General features: G+C 47.4%; 1 protein-coding gene across 1 annotated transcript in view; it reads left to right on the top strand.

Moving 5' to 3' along the window:
* The first annotated feature begins 11,174 nt into the window (after positions 1-11,174).
* Positions 11,175-20,276, top strand: part of FAM3B (family with sequence similarity 3 member B) — a 45,970-nt gene continuing 36,868 nt past the window's right edge. Inside the window, exon 1 of the mRNA XM_018552697.1 lies at positions 11,175-11,208. Within this exon, the coding sequence (XP_018408199.1) occupies positions 11,181-11,208 (28 nt within the window). The 5' untranslated portion in view covers positions 11,175-11,180. The remainder of the gene's footprint in view (positions 11,209-20,276) is intronic.

Genomic DNA, 20,276 nt, shown 5'->3' with positions numbered 1-20,276 from the left:
TATATATATATATAATGATGATGATGGCTCTTTACTGGGATTTGTGACTTTAAAGGAGAATTATGAGGTCAGTGATTTTCACTCAGCCTCACAATCTGAGCCGACCTGTGACAATGAAACTCACAGGTCGGCTCACTTCTCGATCTATCCGTGCAGAGAGCCGTGATGGTCACTCATGGCTCCCTGCAGGGATTCCCCTCCGTCCGATCCGCCAGTGCTGACTGGGGGAATGGACGGCGAAGGGGGCGGATACAGCTGGCTCTGCCTCTAGATAGGCAGAGCCAGCTGTCACTCACGCATCTGGGTGGATCCAGACAGAATTGTCGGGATCCGTTCCGGCTGCGGCGTCTCAGTATACCGCGAGCTACAGCTGTACTGAGCTTTGGGTGACGGGAGGACGCTAGTTTGTGTCCTCCCGTTACCCTAAGGAGAACTATGGGGAAAAGCACTGACCCCATAGTTCTCCTTTAAGGGGGACTTTACTGTTACAATATAGCTGCTGAAATGCCAACAGGTGAATCTGGGAGAACATTTCATAGAACTAGGATTGTATATAAGCAAAGCTTTGAGATCAGGACGTTATTTCAGCCGGATTCAGTATTGATTTGTAGAACTTTGGATAAATCAAAGGCTCTACTCAACTGGTGGTGATCCTGGTTACCTCCTTGACAAGCAGTCTCCCGACTCAGGTCTGTGTATTTTGTGCTCTGGCTATATAACTCTTCATCCCTTCAGGTGTTGTAGCACTTAAAGAGCAATTGCAATTTAGTATTAAACACAATGCTGCACGGGAGGAGATATCCGTCACACTTGGTTCCCCTAGTTATGGATGCTTTATTGTATTTTGCCAATGTCATGTCTGACACCAGTTCTTGCCTAGGAGGTTAGGATGTGGGTGAGTTAGGGATTGTCCTGTAAGACGGTGCAGTCTTGCACATGCAATTGGTCACCTAGTGCATAGACTCATGTGTGACTGCGTCATGATTCCCTGTCATGAACTTACCTGTACGGATAAACCGTATGCTCTACAATGCATTCCACTGGTTTCTATTAACAGATGGCTTATACTGTGCACACTGAGTGAACAACACAATGATAAAGAGCCTAATGGTGCCAGACAGTCTAAAGCTGGCCATACACCTATAGAGTATCTGCAGATCTTCTATGGTCAGATGGAAAAAGTGCAACAGATTCCTCCATCTACGCTACACTGCGTGGATGGAGGAATCTCCCACTGGGCCAAGCTTTAGTATCTTGCTAGTTTGCCCTGCTGGCTTTTATAACACCTGAACAATGCCTGCATCCAATCAGATTGTTCAGGTATTTTGACAGCCAGTGGGGCTGACTAGGAAGATACTGAAGCTTGGCCCAGTGGGAGATTCCTCCATCCACGCAGTGTAGCGTAGATGGAGGAATCTGTTGCACTTTTTCCATGTGACCATAGAAAATCTGCAGATAATTTATAGGTGTATGGCCAGCTTTAGAGTGCAAAAACGTCTAATGTTCAACATAGAACATCCAACGTGTTTCAGGGATGAGCCCTCCCCTTCTTCAGGGCTTCAACTTAATGGGTAATCATAAGGACACACAATAAGATTTAATTATTTGCTGTATAGACTATAGTCTGATACATGAACAGTGTTACATTCATTCTAGCTATACCCTATACGGCATATAATTAACTCTAGGTGATGCGTGCCATTCTTATGCTTACCCTTGATATTTAAACTCTGAAGAAGGGGGAGGCCTTTGAGCCCCCAATACGTGCTGGCTGCCCTTTTAATTGTCACCTGTGAACCAATACTACTGATAACGTTTTTGGACCCTAAGACTGTTTTGGTGCTCTCATTTGACTTTATACACGTGAACCCTCAAGATGGCGCATAATCCTGTTCAGCGCTTTGGCGGAAAGTTCTCACTCTTCCAAGGACCCAAGAGACCAAATTCTAGATAATCTCACCAGAGGGGCTGCTTTTCAATTGTAGGTTGGGATAACTCTGAGCACGTGCAGAAAAAGAAATCAAGAACAGCGCCCTCTCTTCGTCTGATACCTTTTTTTTTTAAATTAAAAATTGATATAAAAGTTAATGACAACGTGAACCCTCAAAATGGGGCAAGTTCAATGGATACCCTGTCTTTTGTTGAGTGGACCAGGGCCATTGTACCTGATCATGATCTTGACCCATCTTCTGACTTCAGTGCCTCATTTCTGCTTTTGCCAAAGAGGGGCCTGTCCCAGTTGTGGGGAGATGTGTACAACTGCCTGGTGAGGTGCTCTCTCTGCACATAGGTCAATGCCTGCCCCAACGCCCTCAATTTTCTCCCCTGGTTGTGTTTAGAATGTGGAAAGATTAGAACTCAATCTGATCATTCAATCTTCGGTAGATGGTAATACGTTGATTCACCCACAGGCTTTAGATATCACCTATCAGTATGAAGCGGATTAACCCTTAAAATATCCATAATTGTTTCCAGGAACCACCCGCAGTTCTTACGGTCTGCAACCTTCCAATGGTGGTGGTGCTCTGGTGATCACATGGATGGCGCCGTGCAAAACTCAGAATAGTCTCAACAGTTCATCGGCACACACACAGATGAATTTAATATCTCTTTGATCTGCTTAGAAGCTAAAGCTAGTGCATCGGGACCTCGCTGGGACCCTTCATCAGAGCGACATATTGACAACGTTGTCACTATGTCGCTCTGATGAAGGGTCCTTGCGAGGTGCCGAAACGCTAGCTTCAGCGTCTAATCATATCGAAGAGATATTGAGTTCATCTGTGTGTGCCGATGAACTGTTGAGACTACTTAGAATGTCCTTTGTAAAAGGAGGCTTTATTATGGATACGTTGGGCATGAGTCTTGCTGATTGAAGAGAGATGTATCATTTTTTTTTTTTTTGCTGCTGTAATTACTTGTTGTTATGTTTTATCTTTTCCAAGCTGTTGTGGTCAATTAACAACCCATAAAAAGATGATTTAACGAAACTTAATCTGTTTTTGTTATTCTGACATGTAATGTTTCGATTATGTTTTATATTGAAATTAGGGATCCATTGGTACTAGTATCGGTGCCGATGCCCAGTATTTGGGCGAGTACTCGTTACTCGCCCAAATGCTCCGATGCCTAGCCCGATACTTCCGGTATCAGGAAGCTTGGCAGCGAGTCATTACACTCTGCCCGGCTTCCTGATTGGCCAGCTTCCCGACCAATCAGAAAACCAGGCGCCGTGTAATGACGCGGCGCCCGGCTTTCTGATTGGCAGGGAAGCCGGCTTCATGCTTCCTCATCACCTCATGGCTTCCTGGCCAATCAGGAAGCTGGGTGCCACGTCATTACACGGCACCTGACTTCCTGATTGGCCAGAAAGCCGGCTCCATGCTTTCTCGTTACCTAGTGACAGGAAGCATGGAGACAGCTTCACTGCTAATCAGGAAGTAGGGTGGCGAGTCTTTACATGCCGCCTGGCTTCCTTAACGGTATTTGGTATCGGCAAGAATATCGGTACTTGATGCACAAAAAAAATGGTATCAGTGCATTCCTCTAGATAGGCAGAGCCTCTAGATAGGCTCTGCCTAACTAGAGGCAGAGCCAGCTATACCCGCGCCCTCCCCGTCCGTTCCGCCAGTCAGCGCTGGAGGATCAGGGAGGGGGGAATCCAGCCACTCCCCTGTCACGGCAGAGAGCTGTGACAGGAAGTGAGCACTGGTATGTGTTCGCTCACTTCACCATCTACTGAGCCGACCTGTGACAGTTTCATTGTCACAGGTCGGCTAGAACTATGAGGATGAGTGAAAAAGCACTCACCTCATAGTTCTCCTTTAGGCCTCATTCACACACAACGCAAGCAAAATTGTATATTGCGTATATACGCGTCTATATGGCGTATACGCAATCCCAGAATGCATCACTCGTAATGGAATTTTTTATGTGCTGTACGCGCAAACAAGCGTATATATGCGCGTAAATACGCAGAAATACGCTGCCCGGACGCATCTCTGTTCCATTCTGTTTTCGTGCATATATACGCTACGCAAATATACGGCTCTATACGCGGCTGTGTGTATGGAGCCATTTATTTGCATATGGTACAATACGCACATACGCGCATATACGTGCGGCAGTGTGAATGAGGCCTTAAGCCAGTGGTTCTCAACCTTTCTAGGGCCGGGGCCCATTGGTAACATTTGCCAAGTTGTGGTGACCCCCAACGGTAAAAGTTAGGGTTGACGCGGCTGCTGCAGTGACATCTGGTTGGCGTGGCGGGAGAACTGACACTGCTGCGCTAGGAGAGGGCTGAGGAGGACTCTCACCTAGCACAGCAAAAATGACACAGCGACCCGCAGATTGAGAACCACTGTTGTAACACCTAAAATGGCAAACCATATAACACAAGCCGAGGGTGTCAGCTTTTATTATTAATAATAATAATGATGATAATCACTAGATGGGGACCTGATGGAGAACTCTGATTGACAGCAGCAGTGGGCAGGTGGAATAGCTAGTTTGCTATTGCAAAGTGAAATAGCCAATAGGAATGTAGCTATGCATTCCAATGCTGATTTATTTTTTTCTGACTTACGGCGGCCGGGGCTCCGATGTCAGAAATAAAATAAAAAAACGATTGCAGCGAAAGGTTTACTCTGCTCGATCGAGCAAATTAAACCTTTCTGGGAGAAAGTGTTTCCCTCCCGGGCGGCCGGGAGCCGCTATCTAATAGCGGGAGACTCCCGGCGACCCCTGGCAAATTGTAATTCGACCCCCGAAGGGGTCCCGACCCACAGGTTGAGAACCAAGAACCGCTGCCTTAAGCAGTCTCTTGAATTGTATCTCCTTACCAACATGTATTTATTTCCTATGATCCTCAGCTCCATCCTGTGGCCATAATGTAGTATGTTCCCCATGGGATTGTACTCCCCATTGACACCCATCATACCATAACAATAAACCTAAATAATAAAGTAAAACACAACAATGAATGTGGAATAACTATAGGCCGCGGCCCCTTTATTTGGGTTTTAATCAAGTTAACCAATAAATAGACTTTAACCTTTATTACCAAACAAAACCTCTGTTAACCATTAACAGACCAGCATGCTTAGCCACTACGACTTAAGCAGCAATACTACCCCATAAAGATTGACCGCAACAAGGGAAAGTACAGTAAAGGGGAGGGTGGGCGGAGAAGCAGGTGAAAAGATCCAAAAGGAATTGTGAAGATAATCCAGAGGTGAGTCCTGATGTTACTGCTGACACTGTCCACTGACAGGAGTGACTATAGAGGTGGAAGGTTACACTCATTGGTCAGCTGTTTTCCCGCCAAAAGTATTTCACCAATCCTGTGCTCAGCTGACTGAAGGTCTGTCCAGCAACTGAGGTAAATCTTCCTAGCAACAGCATGCAGCTTGTAACCTGAAAGACAAAGCAGAAAGAACCAGCAAAGCAGTCCCAGAGAGGCATGTACATGACAGTCACTCCACACCTCTATTCAAATATAATTAGTTTTAAAAAACACATGGGTAATAGGGGCGACAATCCCATGGGGCCACTTTTCTTATTTTGCTTTCGTAGCCTAACATTCACTGATTTTTATGAATTAACCTATTGAACATAGGACCAGAAGAGAACTTACACTAAGAACATTTGTTGTTGCCCCATTTTCGGTACAGCTGGTTAATTCGCACTGAACAAATGTACATGGGGTTTTGCTGGACATACTGTATAAGCTATGCAGATCTTTCATAAACAGGCCCCTCTGTGTCGGGCTTATTCAGTAAAACCGTACAGAACAAAGCGCAGTATCTAAAGCAACCAGATTCCATCTCGTACTGGTATGACTTCCTTAAAGAGAACTATGAGGTGAGTGATTTAAACTCAACCTCATAGTTCGAGCCGACGTGTGACAATGTAACTGTCGCACGCCGGCTCAATAGATAGGGAAGTGATCGGTGCCATTGGGAATTTCATGGGAATGTAATGCATGTAGCATGTGCTGTATGCTAAACGCATGGTTCCCATGTGGTGTGATTGGGCCCTCAGAATCAGTGGCAGTGCACCTAATGTGTGGTGCAGTGTGTTCTGCAATATGCAGTGTTGTGTTGTGGCGTGAATAGGTCCTGAGAATCAGTGGCAATGGACCAGCATACCTAGCATGCAATTCCATTGTTTATGCTAAAAACATGCATCACTTTGAGCCTGAGGCCCTGAGAATCAGCCAATGCACCAGCATGCCTAGTGTGCGATGTTATGCAATACTGTGCGCTAAACGCATAGATCCTGTACGTCTAAAACAAAACAACTTTTTATAGCTTTTCTTTAGGGCTAAGCCTCAGTGTATTCTGGCTGGACACCAACAAAAAACGTGGAGTTCCGTGTAGGGATTCTAAACCAGACCCTTAATGTGGGAACTGGCCTGGAAGGGCAGGAAAGGGGGGTACACAAGCGAGTGTCACCCACCCTGAACCATACCAGGCCACATGCCCTCGATATGGCGAGGGTGCTTTGCCAGGGGGAGGGGGGGACCCCTTAAAAAGCACTTTGTCCCCATGGCTATGAGGACAAGGACCTATTCCCCACAACCCTGGCCCGGTGGTTGTGTGGGTCTGCGGGAAGGGGGGCTTATTTGCATCTGGGTACTCCCGTTTATATGCCCCCCCTTGTGGTGAATGAGTAAGGGGTAGTTGTTACCCCTAGTCATTCACTAAAGGGTTAAATAAAAAGTAAATAAACACACAAGACTTTTGCAAAAATCCTTTAATTGAACAAAAGACACAAAAACTGTTTTGAGTCTGTTTAAACAGCCCCGATGCTGGCGACGTACACTGTACGTCGTCAGTCACGAAGGGGTTAATGTTTAAAAAACAAGAAAAGACCCAACTATGTAATCCAACATCGATCAAGTCGTCCAGCGATGTAGATCTATGTTAATCACGATGAACGACGACCCCAAACAAGCCAAAATTTTAAAAAAGGGCAGACGACCCGTCCGAACTCGACCCATAAAATGACAGCTCCGGCGCGGATCTAAACAAATGGGCGGAGCGAGTGGTGACGTCACGGGGCTTGTTCCGCCCCTTTGTTAACATTCTGGACCCGATGTCATATAACAACAACAAAGTCTTTCCGAATGGCAGTCGGATCTGCGAGCCACAGCCGACTGAGTTGTAGCGTGACACTTCAGCTCCCAGTTCTGACTGGGGAACAAAATGGTGGTGCATAACCTCGTGTTAGAAATGTAAAATGCACATAAAGAAGTTCCTTGCAAGGGAAGTACGTTGACAGGTGCCCTTTATTAGTTAGGTGGCCTCTGTATAACCGTGAATGCAGACTCCATGGATGTATCCGTCCGTAGATATCAAACAGCCGATCCGACATAAGTGTGATCGATATGATTCGGAATTAGAACGCGCTCACCCGATATTAAAGGGTGCCGCCATTGCTGATCAGGACTGCTGTATAGAAAACAACCCTGGCAGGTAGTGGAAGCTGGTTTCTCCTGGTAATCGTAGGCAGGAAGGCGTCCCGCTGGGTCAACGCTGGGGCCTCTGTGGAGGTAAAGTAGCATTTGAACTGATGCGTTTCACCTGTACCAAGCTTCCTCAGACAGCGGCATAGAGCAACATTCCCAAGGAAAGTCACCATCTTAAATCCATGCTGCAAACAATGAATGCTGTTTAGAAAGCAAATGAGGGTCTTACACAGTTCTAGATGGGTGTACCTTTAGCAGTGGTGGCTGCATTAGTTTTCTTTTTTCAGGCTCTTTTTCCTTTATTTTTACCTGGGTATTCTGCCAGTAACACATCTCCTGTCATAGGGTGACAACGCTCACTCACCCTACTGTATCAGGACAACAGAAACAAGACAGGACTTCAAGACACCGTCCCTTTCCTCTTCTTCATGACATAAGTGTGTGTTGTTCTGTGGTCTTCGGAGATAGCTGAGAACAATGATAACTGTAGAAGCAGAGAGAACAGGAATTTATCAGCTCACGAGATTTCTGGCAGGATCAGCAGGTCATTTTTGCACTTACCATACAGATACAATAAAACACTATCAATGGTATATATAAGAGACCAAATAGGAGCAGTTCATTGTTAGGGTTGTCGTACGCTTTAAAAGGCTTATGTACATAAATAAGAAATCTATATGTATATGTAGCTTAGAGGTAAGCAAGGGATAGAGAATGGGCGATGAAGAGAAAAAGAAATGGCGGTGGAGCTTTTACAATGCTTGGATACCTTATTGAAGTTTTTCCAGTGTTTAACATGCTTTGCATTGCCCTAATAGGGCTGGTTTAGGGTTTAGGCCATTTATAAAAGCAGCTCATTGAAATTCTGATAAAGAACAAGGAATCTGCAGAACATTTGCTGTGTACAGCTGAAAAAATGAAAGTAAAACAAATGTGAAATAGAGAAAGATGTGATAGCAATGTTTATGAAAGTGTGTAATTCTGATATTGTCCACTAGAGGTCAGCCAAGTGTGCGTGAAAGAACTGCCAAGTAGACATGTGCACTGCCAAAAAATTCGTTTCGTTTCGTTTTAAATTCGGATTTGTGTTATTTCGTTTTTCGGGATTCGGGTGTGAAAGTCAATTCGGATTCGGAATTCGGATTCGGACGAAATTCGGTAGCGTTCGCACGAACGTTCGTTTCGTTTTCTGTTCTTATTCGTTTCGTTCGTTTGCAGCAAAAGTGACATTTGAGGGGGAAAAAATATTTTTCTCCTTCTCTAATGTCACTTTGCTCCAACGAACGAAACGAATAAGAAACAAATAAGAACAGAAAACGAAACGAACGTTTGTGCGAACGCTACCGAATTTTGGAAATGGAAATTCGGATTCGTTTGCATTCGTTATGTCTGTAATTCGGATACATCCGAATGTCCGAATTTACGAAAATTCGTCCGAATTTCGATTCGGAACGAAACGAATCGCACATGTCTACTGCCAAGTACATGATATCAGGATATTGCAGCTTACCCCTCCATAGATGTGGTGCTTTGCTTTCTTCCCTTTATTTTCACCTAGCTGATCCTGCCACTAACACACTTTCTGTCCTAGGGTGACAATGGGAGGAGGTGCACTGATGTCCACACAGAAAACTGGGAACAATGTGACTGATAACAGAGAGCACAGGTAGGTATCGGCTCACAAGATTTCCGGCAGGATCAAAAGGGATTGTACTATACGTATTAGACAGACAAAGCAAAACATTTCCAATGGTAAATTGAACAAACCATAAGGGAAGAAAAGATAAGTCCATTATTAGGGTTTGCATGTACTTTACAGCTGCAGTAGTGAGTGAATTTGAGTGAACATAGCCAGAAGTCATGGTACCAACTCATGGTACCAACTCTTACCAACCAGTCACTGGTAAATCAGACGGCCTGGCAGCCTAATGTCTGCCCTCTAGGATAGTGGTCCCCAAACATCAATCCACAGGCCAAATGAGGCCCTTTGTTTGCCTTTGTCTAGTCCTTGGGGCACTATTCCTCCCAGTGACACCAATGATGGGGCATTATTCCTCCCAGTGACACCAATGATGGGGCACTATTCCTCCCACTGACACCAATGACGGGACACTATTCCTCCCAGTGACACCAATGATGGGACACTATCCCTCCCAGTGACACCAATGATGGGGCATTATTCCTCCCAGTGACACCAATGATGGTGCACTATTCCTCCCAGTGACACCAATGACGGGGGCATTATTCCTCCATGTGACACCAATGACGGGGCAGTATGCCTCCCAGTGACACCAATGATGGGGCATTATTCCTCCATGTGACAACAATGATGGGGCACTATTCCTCCCAGTGACACCAATGATGGGGCAGTATTCCTCCCCCTGACACCAATGATGGGGCATTATTCCTCCCAGTGACACCAATGATGGGGCAGTATCCCTCCCAGTGACACCAATGATGGGGCAGTATTCCTCCCCCTGACACCAATGATGGGGCATTATTCCTCCCAGTGACACCAATGATGGGGCACTATTCCTCCCAGTGACACCAATGACGGGACACTATTCCTCCCAGTGACACCAATGACGGGACACTATCCCTCCCAGTGACACCAATGATGGGGCATTATTCCTCCCAGTGACACCAATGATGGGGCACTATTTCTCCCAGTGACACCAATGATGGGACACTATTCCTCCCAGTGACACCAATGATGGGGCACTATTCCTCCCAGTGACACCAATGATGGAGCACTAGGCTGCAAGGACTGGTCTATCAGTGCAGGCGGGACAGAGGATTGGGTGAGGGGTTTTTTCTTATTCGCTCCCCTAGAGAAAGACGAGCAGTTAACCCTTGCAATGCTGGGGTAGCCCCACTGCAAGGGTTAACGTTTAAATATCCTGGAGTTCCTCCTTAAGGGCTTGTTCCCACCACATGCATCACACAGTTCCGTGCAATAAACGCTCGCTACCACACAGCGCACCTACTGTGTGTTGACAGGGCCGTCTTTAACGCGGGGCAAAAGGGGCAGTTGCCCCGGTCATTGCTGTGGGGCCCAAAGCAGCTGCCCCTTCAGCCCGATACACACACGGCACCGTTCTGTTCACCATGTGATCGGCATCGCAAAGTGTTGCTCCATCCCTGCCTCACGCTGCGTCCCGTGACCTCCCCCGCGGGGTCACGTCTCTCTCTGACGTCTCCTCCTATCTGCCTTGTAGGAGGAGGACACTGTGCTCTGGGGGGCGGGAGCCTGGCAATTAGGGGCCCCAATAAAATGCTTACCATGGGTCCAATCAATATTAAAGACAGCCCTGTGTTACGTTGCCATTCATTTATATGCCACCCCAAAAGCACCTCCCACCTGCAATGCTCTTGATTGCGTCCCACTACGCGGTTCCACAATACCATGTGTTGCGGTTGAAAAAAATGGTGCATGCACCTTCCTTGTCTCTCCAGGCGGAGACATGGAACAGAGACATACAACATGATGAGCCTGAGTCTATGTAACACTGTCGGGGCATGGATAGACGGGCTAGCGGAGGGCGGGGCTAGCCACTTAGCCAGGAATGTGAACCCGCCCACCTCATTATCTATCCCCCACTAGTAGCTAGACCAGTCCGACGAGGGCGTGGCGAGAAGAACCAAGGAACCTATTCCCGAGCATGCGCAGTACAGCCAAGAGTAGTCTCCGTCTGCGCTTCTGCATCCAGCCATGGTCAACTTCAGGTTCCTGTCTACAAGTAAGAGGGGGACCCCTGAGAGGGGAAGGAGGGGGGATCGTGCTGACTGGGGACACGGAGGACACCCCCTGCCCTGTGTGTGATCTGTATGCTGTGTATTGTAGTGTATGGCTGTCACAGGTGGAGATCGTGTACATGATGAGTGCCCTCTACTACGCTCAATTCATAAAAACTGGGAGCAGTTGCCCATAGCTACCTATCATCAGCTTCGAACATGAAACGGAGAAACTGATGGGTTGCCATGGGCAACTGCTCCAGATTCTGTCTTGCTGCAGTTATTCTGGATTTCCCCCAGTATGTGTCAGATGTCCACTCACATGTATCCTCATTTCCTGAGATTACATGTATGCAATGTACATGTGTGACATGTATGTGTGTCTGTGTCTCTGATATCCAAATCTGCACAGATTACAGAAGGTGACACGGGTGACGCTCTCCTTCTTCTTCATATTTGTTTTATGACATATCCTGGTTGATGGATGCGGCTGGAGCGGGGTTGGGCAATCCCAGGAGCCGGGTCGCCAATGCTTCCGTAACATTTACAGCCGGCGGCAGCCGAACATTTGAGGTTTCCAATGGAGCTGACTCCTGATAAAACAGAAAACTTGCTGGCTCCTGGAGTGGACAGAGTGGCCCCTAAATTCCATATTCATCTGACCACCCCTTTACTTCCTGCTCTTAGCTATGTGAGTGATTGTATTCTGTACAACAGGGGTGGGCAACACCGACCCTCCAGCTGTCGTGGAACTACAAGTCCCAGGAGGCATTGCAAGACTCTGACAGCAACAGGCATGACTCCCACGGGCAGAAGCATGATGGCAGTTGTAGTTAAAACCTAGCTGGAGGGCTGGAGTTGCCCGCCCGGCCGTACTTTATACCTCTTTTTCATGAGACTTTGTACTGTAGAGCAGCACTTGTCAACCAGTGGCTCAGAGGTCACATATGACTCGGGGGGTCACATATGGCTCGGAGGTCACATTGACTCAGCGGGAGGGTCACATATGACTTGGGAGGGGGTCACCTTTGACTCGAGGGGGTCACCTATGGCTCGGAGGTCACATTGACTCAGCGGGAGGGTCACATATGACTTGGGAGGGGGTCACCTTTGACTCGAGGGGGTCACCTATGGCTCGGAGGTCACATTGACTCAGCGGGAGGGTCACATATGACTTGGGAGGGGGTCACCTTTGACTCGAGGGGGTCACCTATGGCTCGGAGGTCACATTGACTCAGCGGGAGGGTCACATATGACTTGGGAGGGGGTCACCTTTGACTCGAGGGGGTCACCTATGGCTCGGAGGGCACATATGCCTCAGGAGGTCACATGGGGCTCTTACCTTCCTGTGTTGGGGGGCCCTCCTGCCTCTGAGACTGTGTGAAGGGGTTTAGTGGCCATCTATATGAATACCTCTTCTACATCACACGGAGGGTTGCTTCATGTTTATTAAATCTTCCTTAGAAGAGAAGAACTCTAGCAGGAAATGTTTCTATTATCCCTTGCAGTGGGGCTACCCCCGGCACTGGAAGGGTTAACCACTTGTTTGTGTCTATTTAAAAAAATAAGTTATACCCACCTACACTGCAAGGGTTAGCTGCTCGTTTTTGTCAAGGGTAAAAAAAAATAAAAAAATTATACTCACCTAATCAGCTCTTAAAGCGTCTCTCCCCTTCTTCTGCAGAAGTCTAGGAGTCCTTGAGTCATCACGTACAATACAGTGTATTGGTTGCAAGGACGTGGAGAGACATGTTATTGCTGCAGCTGGGGAGGGGGAGACAGGCTGGAGGGAGCGCAGGCCGGCTCGGAGGATTGGGTGAGTATATCTATGTTATTTTAGTCCCTAGACACAAACAAGCAGTTAACCCTTGCAGTGCGGGGGTAGCCCCACTGCAAGGGTTAATATAAATGTTGTCCCGGAGTTCTTCTTTAATGATCTCAGCCTAGAATGTATTCGGGAATAGATGTGTGCGCTGGGGATCAGTATACACCTGTGTACAGTATATTACAATCAACACTCTATATGTCATTCTCAAGCTCCGCCTTTCTGAGCCAGGTGCTGTGGCATCCTGGGGTGGCTTCTGGCTTCCTCAGGGGTGCCTTAGCATCATGCTTTTAAAGGAGGTACTCCTAATATGAAAGTAGGGCGCTCCTGATGTGAAGGGGGGCCCCTGAGGTAAAGGGGGCTCTTGATTTGAAGGGGGGACTCTGATGCGTGAGTTCTGGGATAAGGGTCTGGTATGGATTTTAGAAGGGCCACACGTCGTGTGTTACATTTTAGACTGGGGTGCCTGGGGATTTTGCATATTTTTGAAGGGTGCCGTGTCTGATTATAGGGGGGAACGTTGCTCGGGTTCACACTTTGTGTTTTGGGTATGAGGCCGGCCAGTATGGTTTCCTGAACTTTGTACATTTCTAATGAATATCCTCTTCCTGTGTACAGTGTCAGGCTCCTTGTATACTACATGTGTCTCTATACTGCACCTCTTTAGTATTGCTATAAGGATGTAAAAGCTGTATTCTGATTGGCTGAAAGCTGACATTGCCCTTTGTACAAGGCTGTATGTTGTATGCAAACACCAACTTCCACTGGGTTGGGGTCATTCCCACACGTGTCATATCAGGAGAGAACCATGGAGGCCGCCATTGCCAACCTTCCCTTTTGAAAATACCAGTTGCCTGGCTGTTATGTGGATCCTATGGCTTCCATACTTTGAGTCTCTGATCAGATACATGTATATTAGAACTTGTGACGTCTCTCCAACTTTCCTGATCTGCATTCTAGCTTCTTGTTAGTGACTCGGTGTTGAAGCCAATGGGTCGGTGACTCGGTGTTGAAGCCAGTGGGTCGGTGACTCGGTATTGAAGCCAATGGGTCGGTGACTCGGTATTGAAGCCAAGGGGTCAGTGACTCTGTGTTGAAGCTCGCTATGATACACAATGGGTCAGGGGCTTGCTATGGAACACAATGGGTCGGTGGCTCGCTATGGAACACAATGGGTCGGAGGCACGCTATGGAACACAATGGGTCGGAGGCACGCTATGGAACACAATGGGTCGGAGGCACGCTATGGAACACAATGGGTCGGAGGCACGCTATGGAACACAATGGGTCGGAGGCACGCTATGGAACACAATGGGTCGGAGGCACGCTATGGAACACAATGGGTCGGAGGCACGCTATGGAACACAATGGGTCGGAGGCACGCTATGGAACACAATGGGTCGGAGGCACGCTATGGAACACAATGGGTCGGAGGCACGCTATGGAACACAATGGGTCGGAGGCACGCTATGGAACACAATGGGTCGGAGGCACGCTATGGAACACAATGGGTCGGAGGCACGCTATGGAACACAATGGGTCGGAGGCACGCTATGGAACACAATGGGTCGGAGGCACGCTATGGAACACAATGGGTCGGAGGCACGCTATGGAACACAATGGGTCGGAGGCACGCTATGGAACACAATGGGTCGGAGGCACGCTATGGAACACAATGGGTCGGAGGCACGCTATGGAACACAATGGGTCGGAGGCACGCTATGGAACACAATGGGTCGGAGGCACGCTATGGAACACAATGGGTCGGAGGCACGCTATGGAACACAATGGGTCGGAGGCACGCTATGGAACACAATGGGTCGGAGGCACGCTATGGAACACAATGGGTCGGAGGCACGCTATGGAACACAATGGGTCGGAGGCACGCTATGGAACACAATGGGTCGGAGGCACGCTATGGAACACAATGGGTCGGAGGCACGCTATGGAACACAATGGGTCGGAGGCACGCTATGGAACACAATGGGTCGGAGGCACGCTATGGAACACAATGGGTCGGAGGCACGCTATGGAACACAATGGGTCGGAGGCACGCTATGGAACACAATGGGTCGGAGGCACGCTATGGAACACAATGGGTCGGAGGCACGCTATGGAACACAATGGGTCGGAGGCACGCTATGGAACACAATGGGTCGGAGGCACGCTATGGAACACAATGGGTCGGAGGCACGCTATGGAACACAATGGGTCGGAGGCACGCTATGGAACACAATGGGTCGGAGGCACGCTATGGAACACAATGGGTCGGAGGCACGCTATGGAACACAATGGGTCGGAGGCACGCTATGGAACACAATGGGTCGGAGGCACGCTATGGAACACAATGGGTCGGAGGCACGCTATGGAACACAATGGGTCGGAGGCACGCTATGGAACACAATGGGTCGGAGGCACGCTATGGAACACAATGGGTCGGAGGCACGCTATGGAACACAATGGGTCGGAGGCACGCTATGGAACACAATGGGTCGGAGGCACGCTATGGAACACAATGGGTCGGAGGCACGCTATGGAACACAATGGGTCGGAGGCACGCTATGGAACACAATGGGTCGGAGGCACGCTATGGAACACAATGGGTCGGAGGCACGCTATGGAACACAATGGGTCGGAGGCACGCTATGGAACACAATGGGTCGGAGGCACGCTATGGAACACAATGGGTCGGAGGCACGCTATGGAACACAATGGGTCGGAGGCACGCTATGGAACACAATGGGTCGGTGGCACGCTATGGAACACAATGGGTCGGTTGCTCGGAATTGGAGACAGAGGGTCAGCATGACAGCCCCCATGTTGCTCCATGACGGGATCCCTTTAAAGCAGACCTAAACCCAAACTAAATGACATTTAATTTTCTAAAGCATTGTGTATCATAAGCATTTGTCATGTTTTAGGTAATTACCTATTTCCACCCAGTGCTACTGATCTCCTGGATCCTCTTTGGAGGCACTTCCTGTCTTCACTCACTCCAGCGATGGCTCCACCTTTTATCAGTGCGGTTTCGTAATGGTGACTACAGTGGACCAGGCCTGTGTAATGTGTGCCGAAATGGCCACTTGTCTTCTCCATCTGAGGCCCATGTGACAACCCAAGGGCACAACTGGTTGACAGGAACAGATTGTTGTCACCTTGTAACAGGAAGTGCCTAAACAATGACTGTTATATAAGGTCAGTAGATATTATTTTAATAATAAGTTGCAAATTTAAACATTATGAAATGGTAATAACAAGTTACAGCTGATCAGATATTGTAGTGATTTGGGCTTACACTTAGTTTAGTGACGGTACCTCTAATAAGGTCACTGATGTACACACATTGAAGTGTAGGATGAAGAGGTGCTGGGTGTTTGTATACCAGACGCTGCCCTGATTTTGGGGTTCTTGGAGCATTTTGAAGATCTTTTTAATAAACCAATGGTGTGACCATTCATGATGTGGTGCCAGCTCTTCCACCATAACACAAGCGTACAATAGTCAGGTGCACGACGCTCAACCCCTTCCTGACATTCCAGTCTTGTGTAGTCGACTCCAAGGCCGGGACTTCAGGCAAAACCAGTTCTTCTACCTTTTTGGGTGTAGAGGGAAAAAGGGGGAACGTGCAACCAGCACTTCTCAAACGTATGCAAATGCAGGTTATGGCCGTATGCATGTCTGTCCTTATCCTAATAGCTGTGAAGATGGATTTTGGACTCCGTGTAGAAAGCATTAGATGTCATCACTGTGAGACGCTTCTGAGATCATGCGGAATCCATTGACAGGTGCATTGGACCTGCAGTTGGCCTCCATCTCATATGCATTTTGCCTACCGTTGGCTTCTTTCTGACCTGCATTTGGCCTCCTTCTGACCTGCATTTGGCCTCCTTCTGACCTGCATTTGGCTACCTTTTGGCCTCCATCTGATAATGATTTGACCTCTATCTCCTTCTGACCTGTATTTGGCCTACTGTTAGCCTCCATCAGATATGCATTTGGCCTCTATCTCCTTCTAATATGCATTTTGCCTCCTTCTGACCTATTTGGCCTACCGTTTGCCTCCATCTGATCTGCATTTGGCGTTCCTTTGACCTGCATTTGACCTGCTTCAAAACGGGCTTTGCATTCCCCCCATAGAAGTGTGTGGGAATGCAAAACCCATCTGACACGAAATAGCCCATGGGCACAGACCCCTAGGCTGGCTCCGCACTTGTGCATTCCACTAACATGCGTGTTTCACTATAACTTACCGCAACACACTGTACTATGTTCCCTGTCATGCCATTCAGTTTGAATTGCCCACAATGCACACACACAGTACCTGCCAACCTGTCTGGTGCATATACTGATCACTGTGGTGTGCGCCGTTGCTGAAAATGCTCCTGAGGCTTTTTTTTTTTTGCATGTGTTGAGGTGCGTTGGCAGGCTTGTGCACAAACATGAAAGCATTGAAGCACTCACAAGTGTGAATGGGCCCTTACGCATGGTGGTAGCATCGTGATCTAAAACACATACATTACCGCTCGTAGTCTCAGCACATAGCCTGCACCCCTGTTCCATGTGTGTGGCAGTTCATTAGGAATAGCACCCCAACGCATTGTTCAGTAGAGCGCAAGGCACCGTACTGCACCACATAACATAAACTAAGTGGTGCGGGGGAAAAAAAAGAGTCATGCACTTTTTTTTTTTTTATCCATCGTGATGCATTTGCAGCACATCAAAGGCAGGACATCAATCGGCAATCAGGACTTTGTGTATGACAACTATAACAAGAAGTGTTGCTGTTTTGTTTCTTGTTTCCTGTTCTGGTATATCTGACAGTTGTGGGTTCACTGCAGGTGTTGCCCACAGGTCTGAGCCAAACGCATTGTCTTTAGTGTTTCTGGATGAAGCTACACGGTGCTCACAGAGAAAGGCAGTCAGCCGTGAAGGCACAAAGTCGGCAACAACTGACTATGGGCACCTACAGACAAAGAGGGCAAGTCCAAGTTTCATATTAAACCTTAACTCCAGGAATGCGCAAATATTGTCCTCATACAAGAGTCCTGTGTATTCTTCCTGAATCTTGGTGTGCTTCAGGAAGTAGCTCACTGCTACTCTCTCCTTGTGCAGGATGACTGGTCTTGTCTCCGCCCCTTCCTGTAATAAAGACCGCTCACTGCTCTCTCCTTGTGCAGGGTGACTGGTCTTGTCTCCGCCCCTTCCTGTAATAAAGACCCCTCACTGCTCTCTCCTTGTGCAGGGTGACTGGTCTTGTCTCCGCCCCTTCCTGTAATAAAGACTGCTCTCTCCTTGTGCAGTACTGCAACTAATGATTATTTTAATTTGGCCGATTTTTTATTTTTTCGATTACTCGGATGAAAAAAATGACATGCATACCATCCCTTTTGCCTTGTTGCAAAGATGCAATGTACAGTCTGATCTTTGAGACTGAGGAAATACTTCTTCCTGCCTGCAGCGGACTGATGACATCATCTCGGCCTAGGCAAAAGTAGCTGGACTAGAGGTTAAGGACTACTGTTTTTTTTGTGAAACTTTTTGAGACCTTTCTAGTGCCATGGCATTCATTTATTAACACTGATGCATAAAGTTTACTGAAGGTCAAACTATTGTCCATAATTCACTGCACCTTCGGCCATGAGATTGTACATTCCATTGACACCCATCATACCATAACAATAAACTTAAATAATAAAGTAAAACACAACAACGATTGTGGAATAACTAGGCCAAAAGGAATTGTGAAGATAATCCAGAGGTGAGTCCAGCTGGCAGTTCTGAGGTAAAATGCTGACACTGTCCAGTGACAGGAGTGACTATAGAGGGGGAAAGGTTACACTAATTGGTCAGCTGTTTTCCCGCCAAAAGTCTGTCACCAATCCTGTGCTCAGCTGACTGAAGGTCTGTCCAGCAACTGAGGTAAATCTTCCTGGCAACAGCATGCAGCTTGTAACCTGAAAGACAAAGCAGAATGAACCAGCAAAGCAGTCCCAGAGAGACATGTACATGACAGTCACTCCACACCTCTTCAAATATAATTAGTTTTAAAAAACACATGGGTGATAGGGGCGACAATCCCATGGGGCCACTTCTCCTATTTTGCTTCCGTGGCCCTAACATTCTTGCTGTATTGTTCGATATTGTCACACGTATATTTTACATACAGTCCTATAAGTAAAGAAGTCGGTTACTGTTCATTTAACAACATTTCCTACAGAACATTTCCTACAGATATATAAGGTCTAATAAGAACTGTATTGTGTCCATGGGATGTCAACCAGGGTGCCGTAGAACACTGGTGTGCCCCCTGGCCTCCTCAGGGGTGCCTCAAAATGTTGTGGTAGTGGGAAAGCGGGAATGAAGACTGATGTGAAAGGGGGGCTGCTTATGTGAAGGGGAGGACTCTGATGTGAAGGGGGGGCTGCTGATGTGAAAGAGGGGCTCCTGATGTGAAGGGTGGCTCCTAATTCAAAGGGTGAATTTGATTTGAAGCGTAAGTCTTGATTTGAAGGCTGCACTTCAATGTGAAGGAGGAAACCCATTTTTTCTGTGTTTTCACATGAGAACCCCCCTAAAAATCTGACATTTTAGACTGGGGTGCCTCAAGAATTTGCATACTTTTAAAGGGTGCCATGACTAAAAAAAAAAGGGTTGAGAAACACTGGTTTATGACGCTGGCCCTAATTAAAGGTTTAGGATGGGTTGTCTAACTTTTCTGATAGATGGTGGTCAGCTGATGGACATCCAACTACCCCCACAGACATACAATTGTCTCCCAATTCATCCCGACCTGTCAGATCTATATCCGGCTCTACATGCTGAGAGGTGTTGGTGCAGAAAGTCTCTGTGTGCCTTCCTCACATAGAAGTACATTATGCCCACTGTGGCAGAAGGTAACCAAAGGACCCCTGTGTAAGACCAACTCTTGGACCCCCTCCCTGGTTAAGCTAAATAGCGTGAATTGGGGAATCACCCTTCTGGGCTATTGTATCCAAACACTGACGGATTCTGATTGGCCACTGTCAAGGTTCAGTCGAGAATTTCTGGACTGATTCCTTTTTATAAAGTCCATTAAAAAATGTTTTAATTTCATTTTTTTTTAAATGGGTGCCCATGGGAAATTGGAATAGTGCCAGCTTAAGCATTCAACTTTTTGATAGAATAGGTTTAACGGAAGTTTATGAATGATAATGATCATAATGTGAAAGTAGAACATCAGATCTGTAAATGGGGAAAAAATCCCAGTGA

This window comes from Nanorana parkeri, unplaced genomic scaffold (assembly GCF_000935625.1).
Source record: "Nanorana parkeri isolate BGI_ZX_2015 unplaced genomic scaffold, ASM93562v1 scaffold95, whole genome shotgun sequence".
In the NCBI taxonomy this organism is placed as follows: domain Eukaryota; kingdom Metazoa; phylum Chordata; class Amphibia; order Anura; family Dicroglossidae; genus Nanorana; species Nanorana parkeri.
The sequence above is the reverse complement of the archived record's forward strand: the minus strand, read 5'-3'. Positions and strand labels throughout refer to the sequence as shown.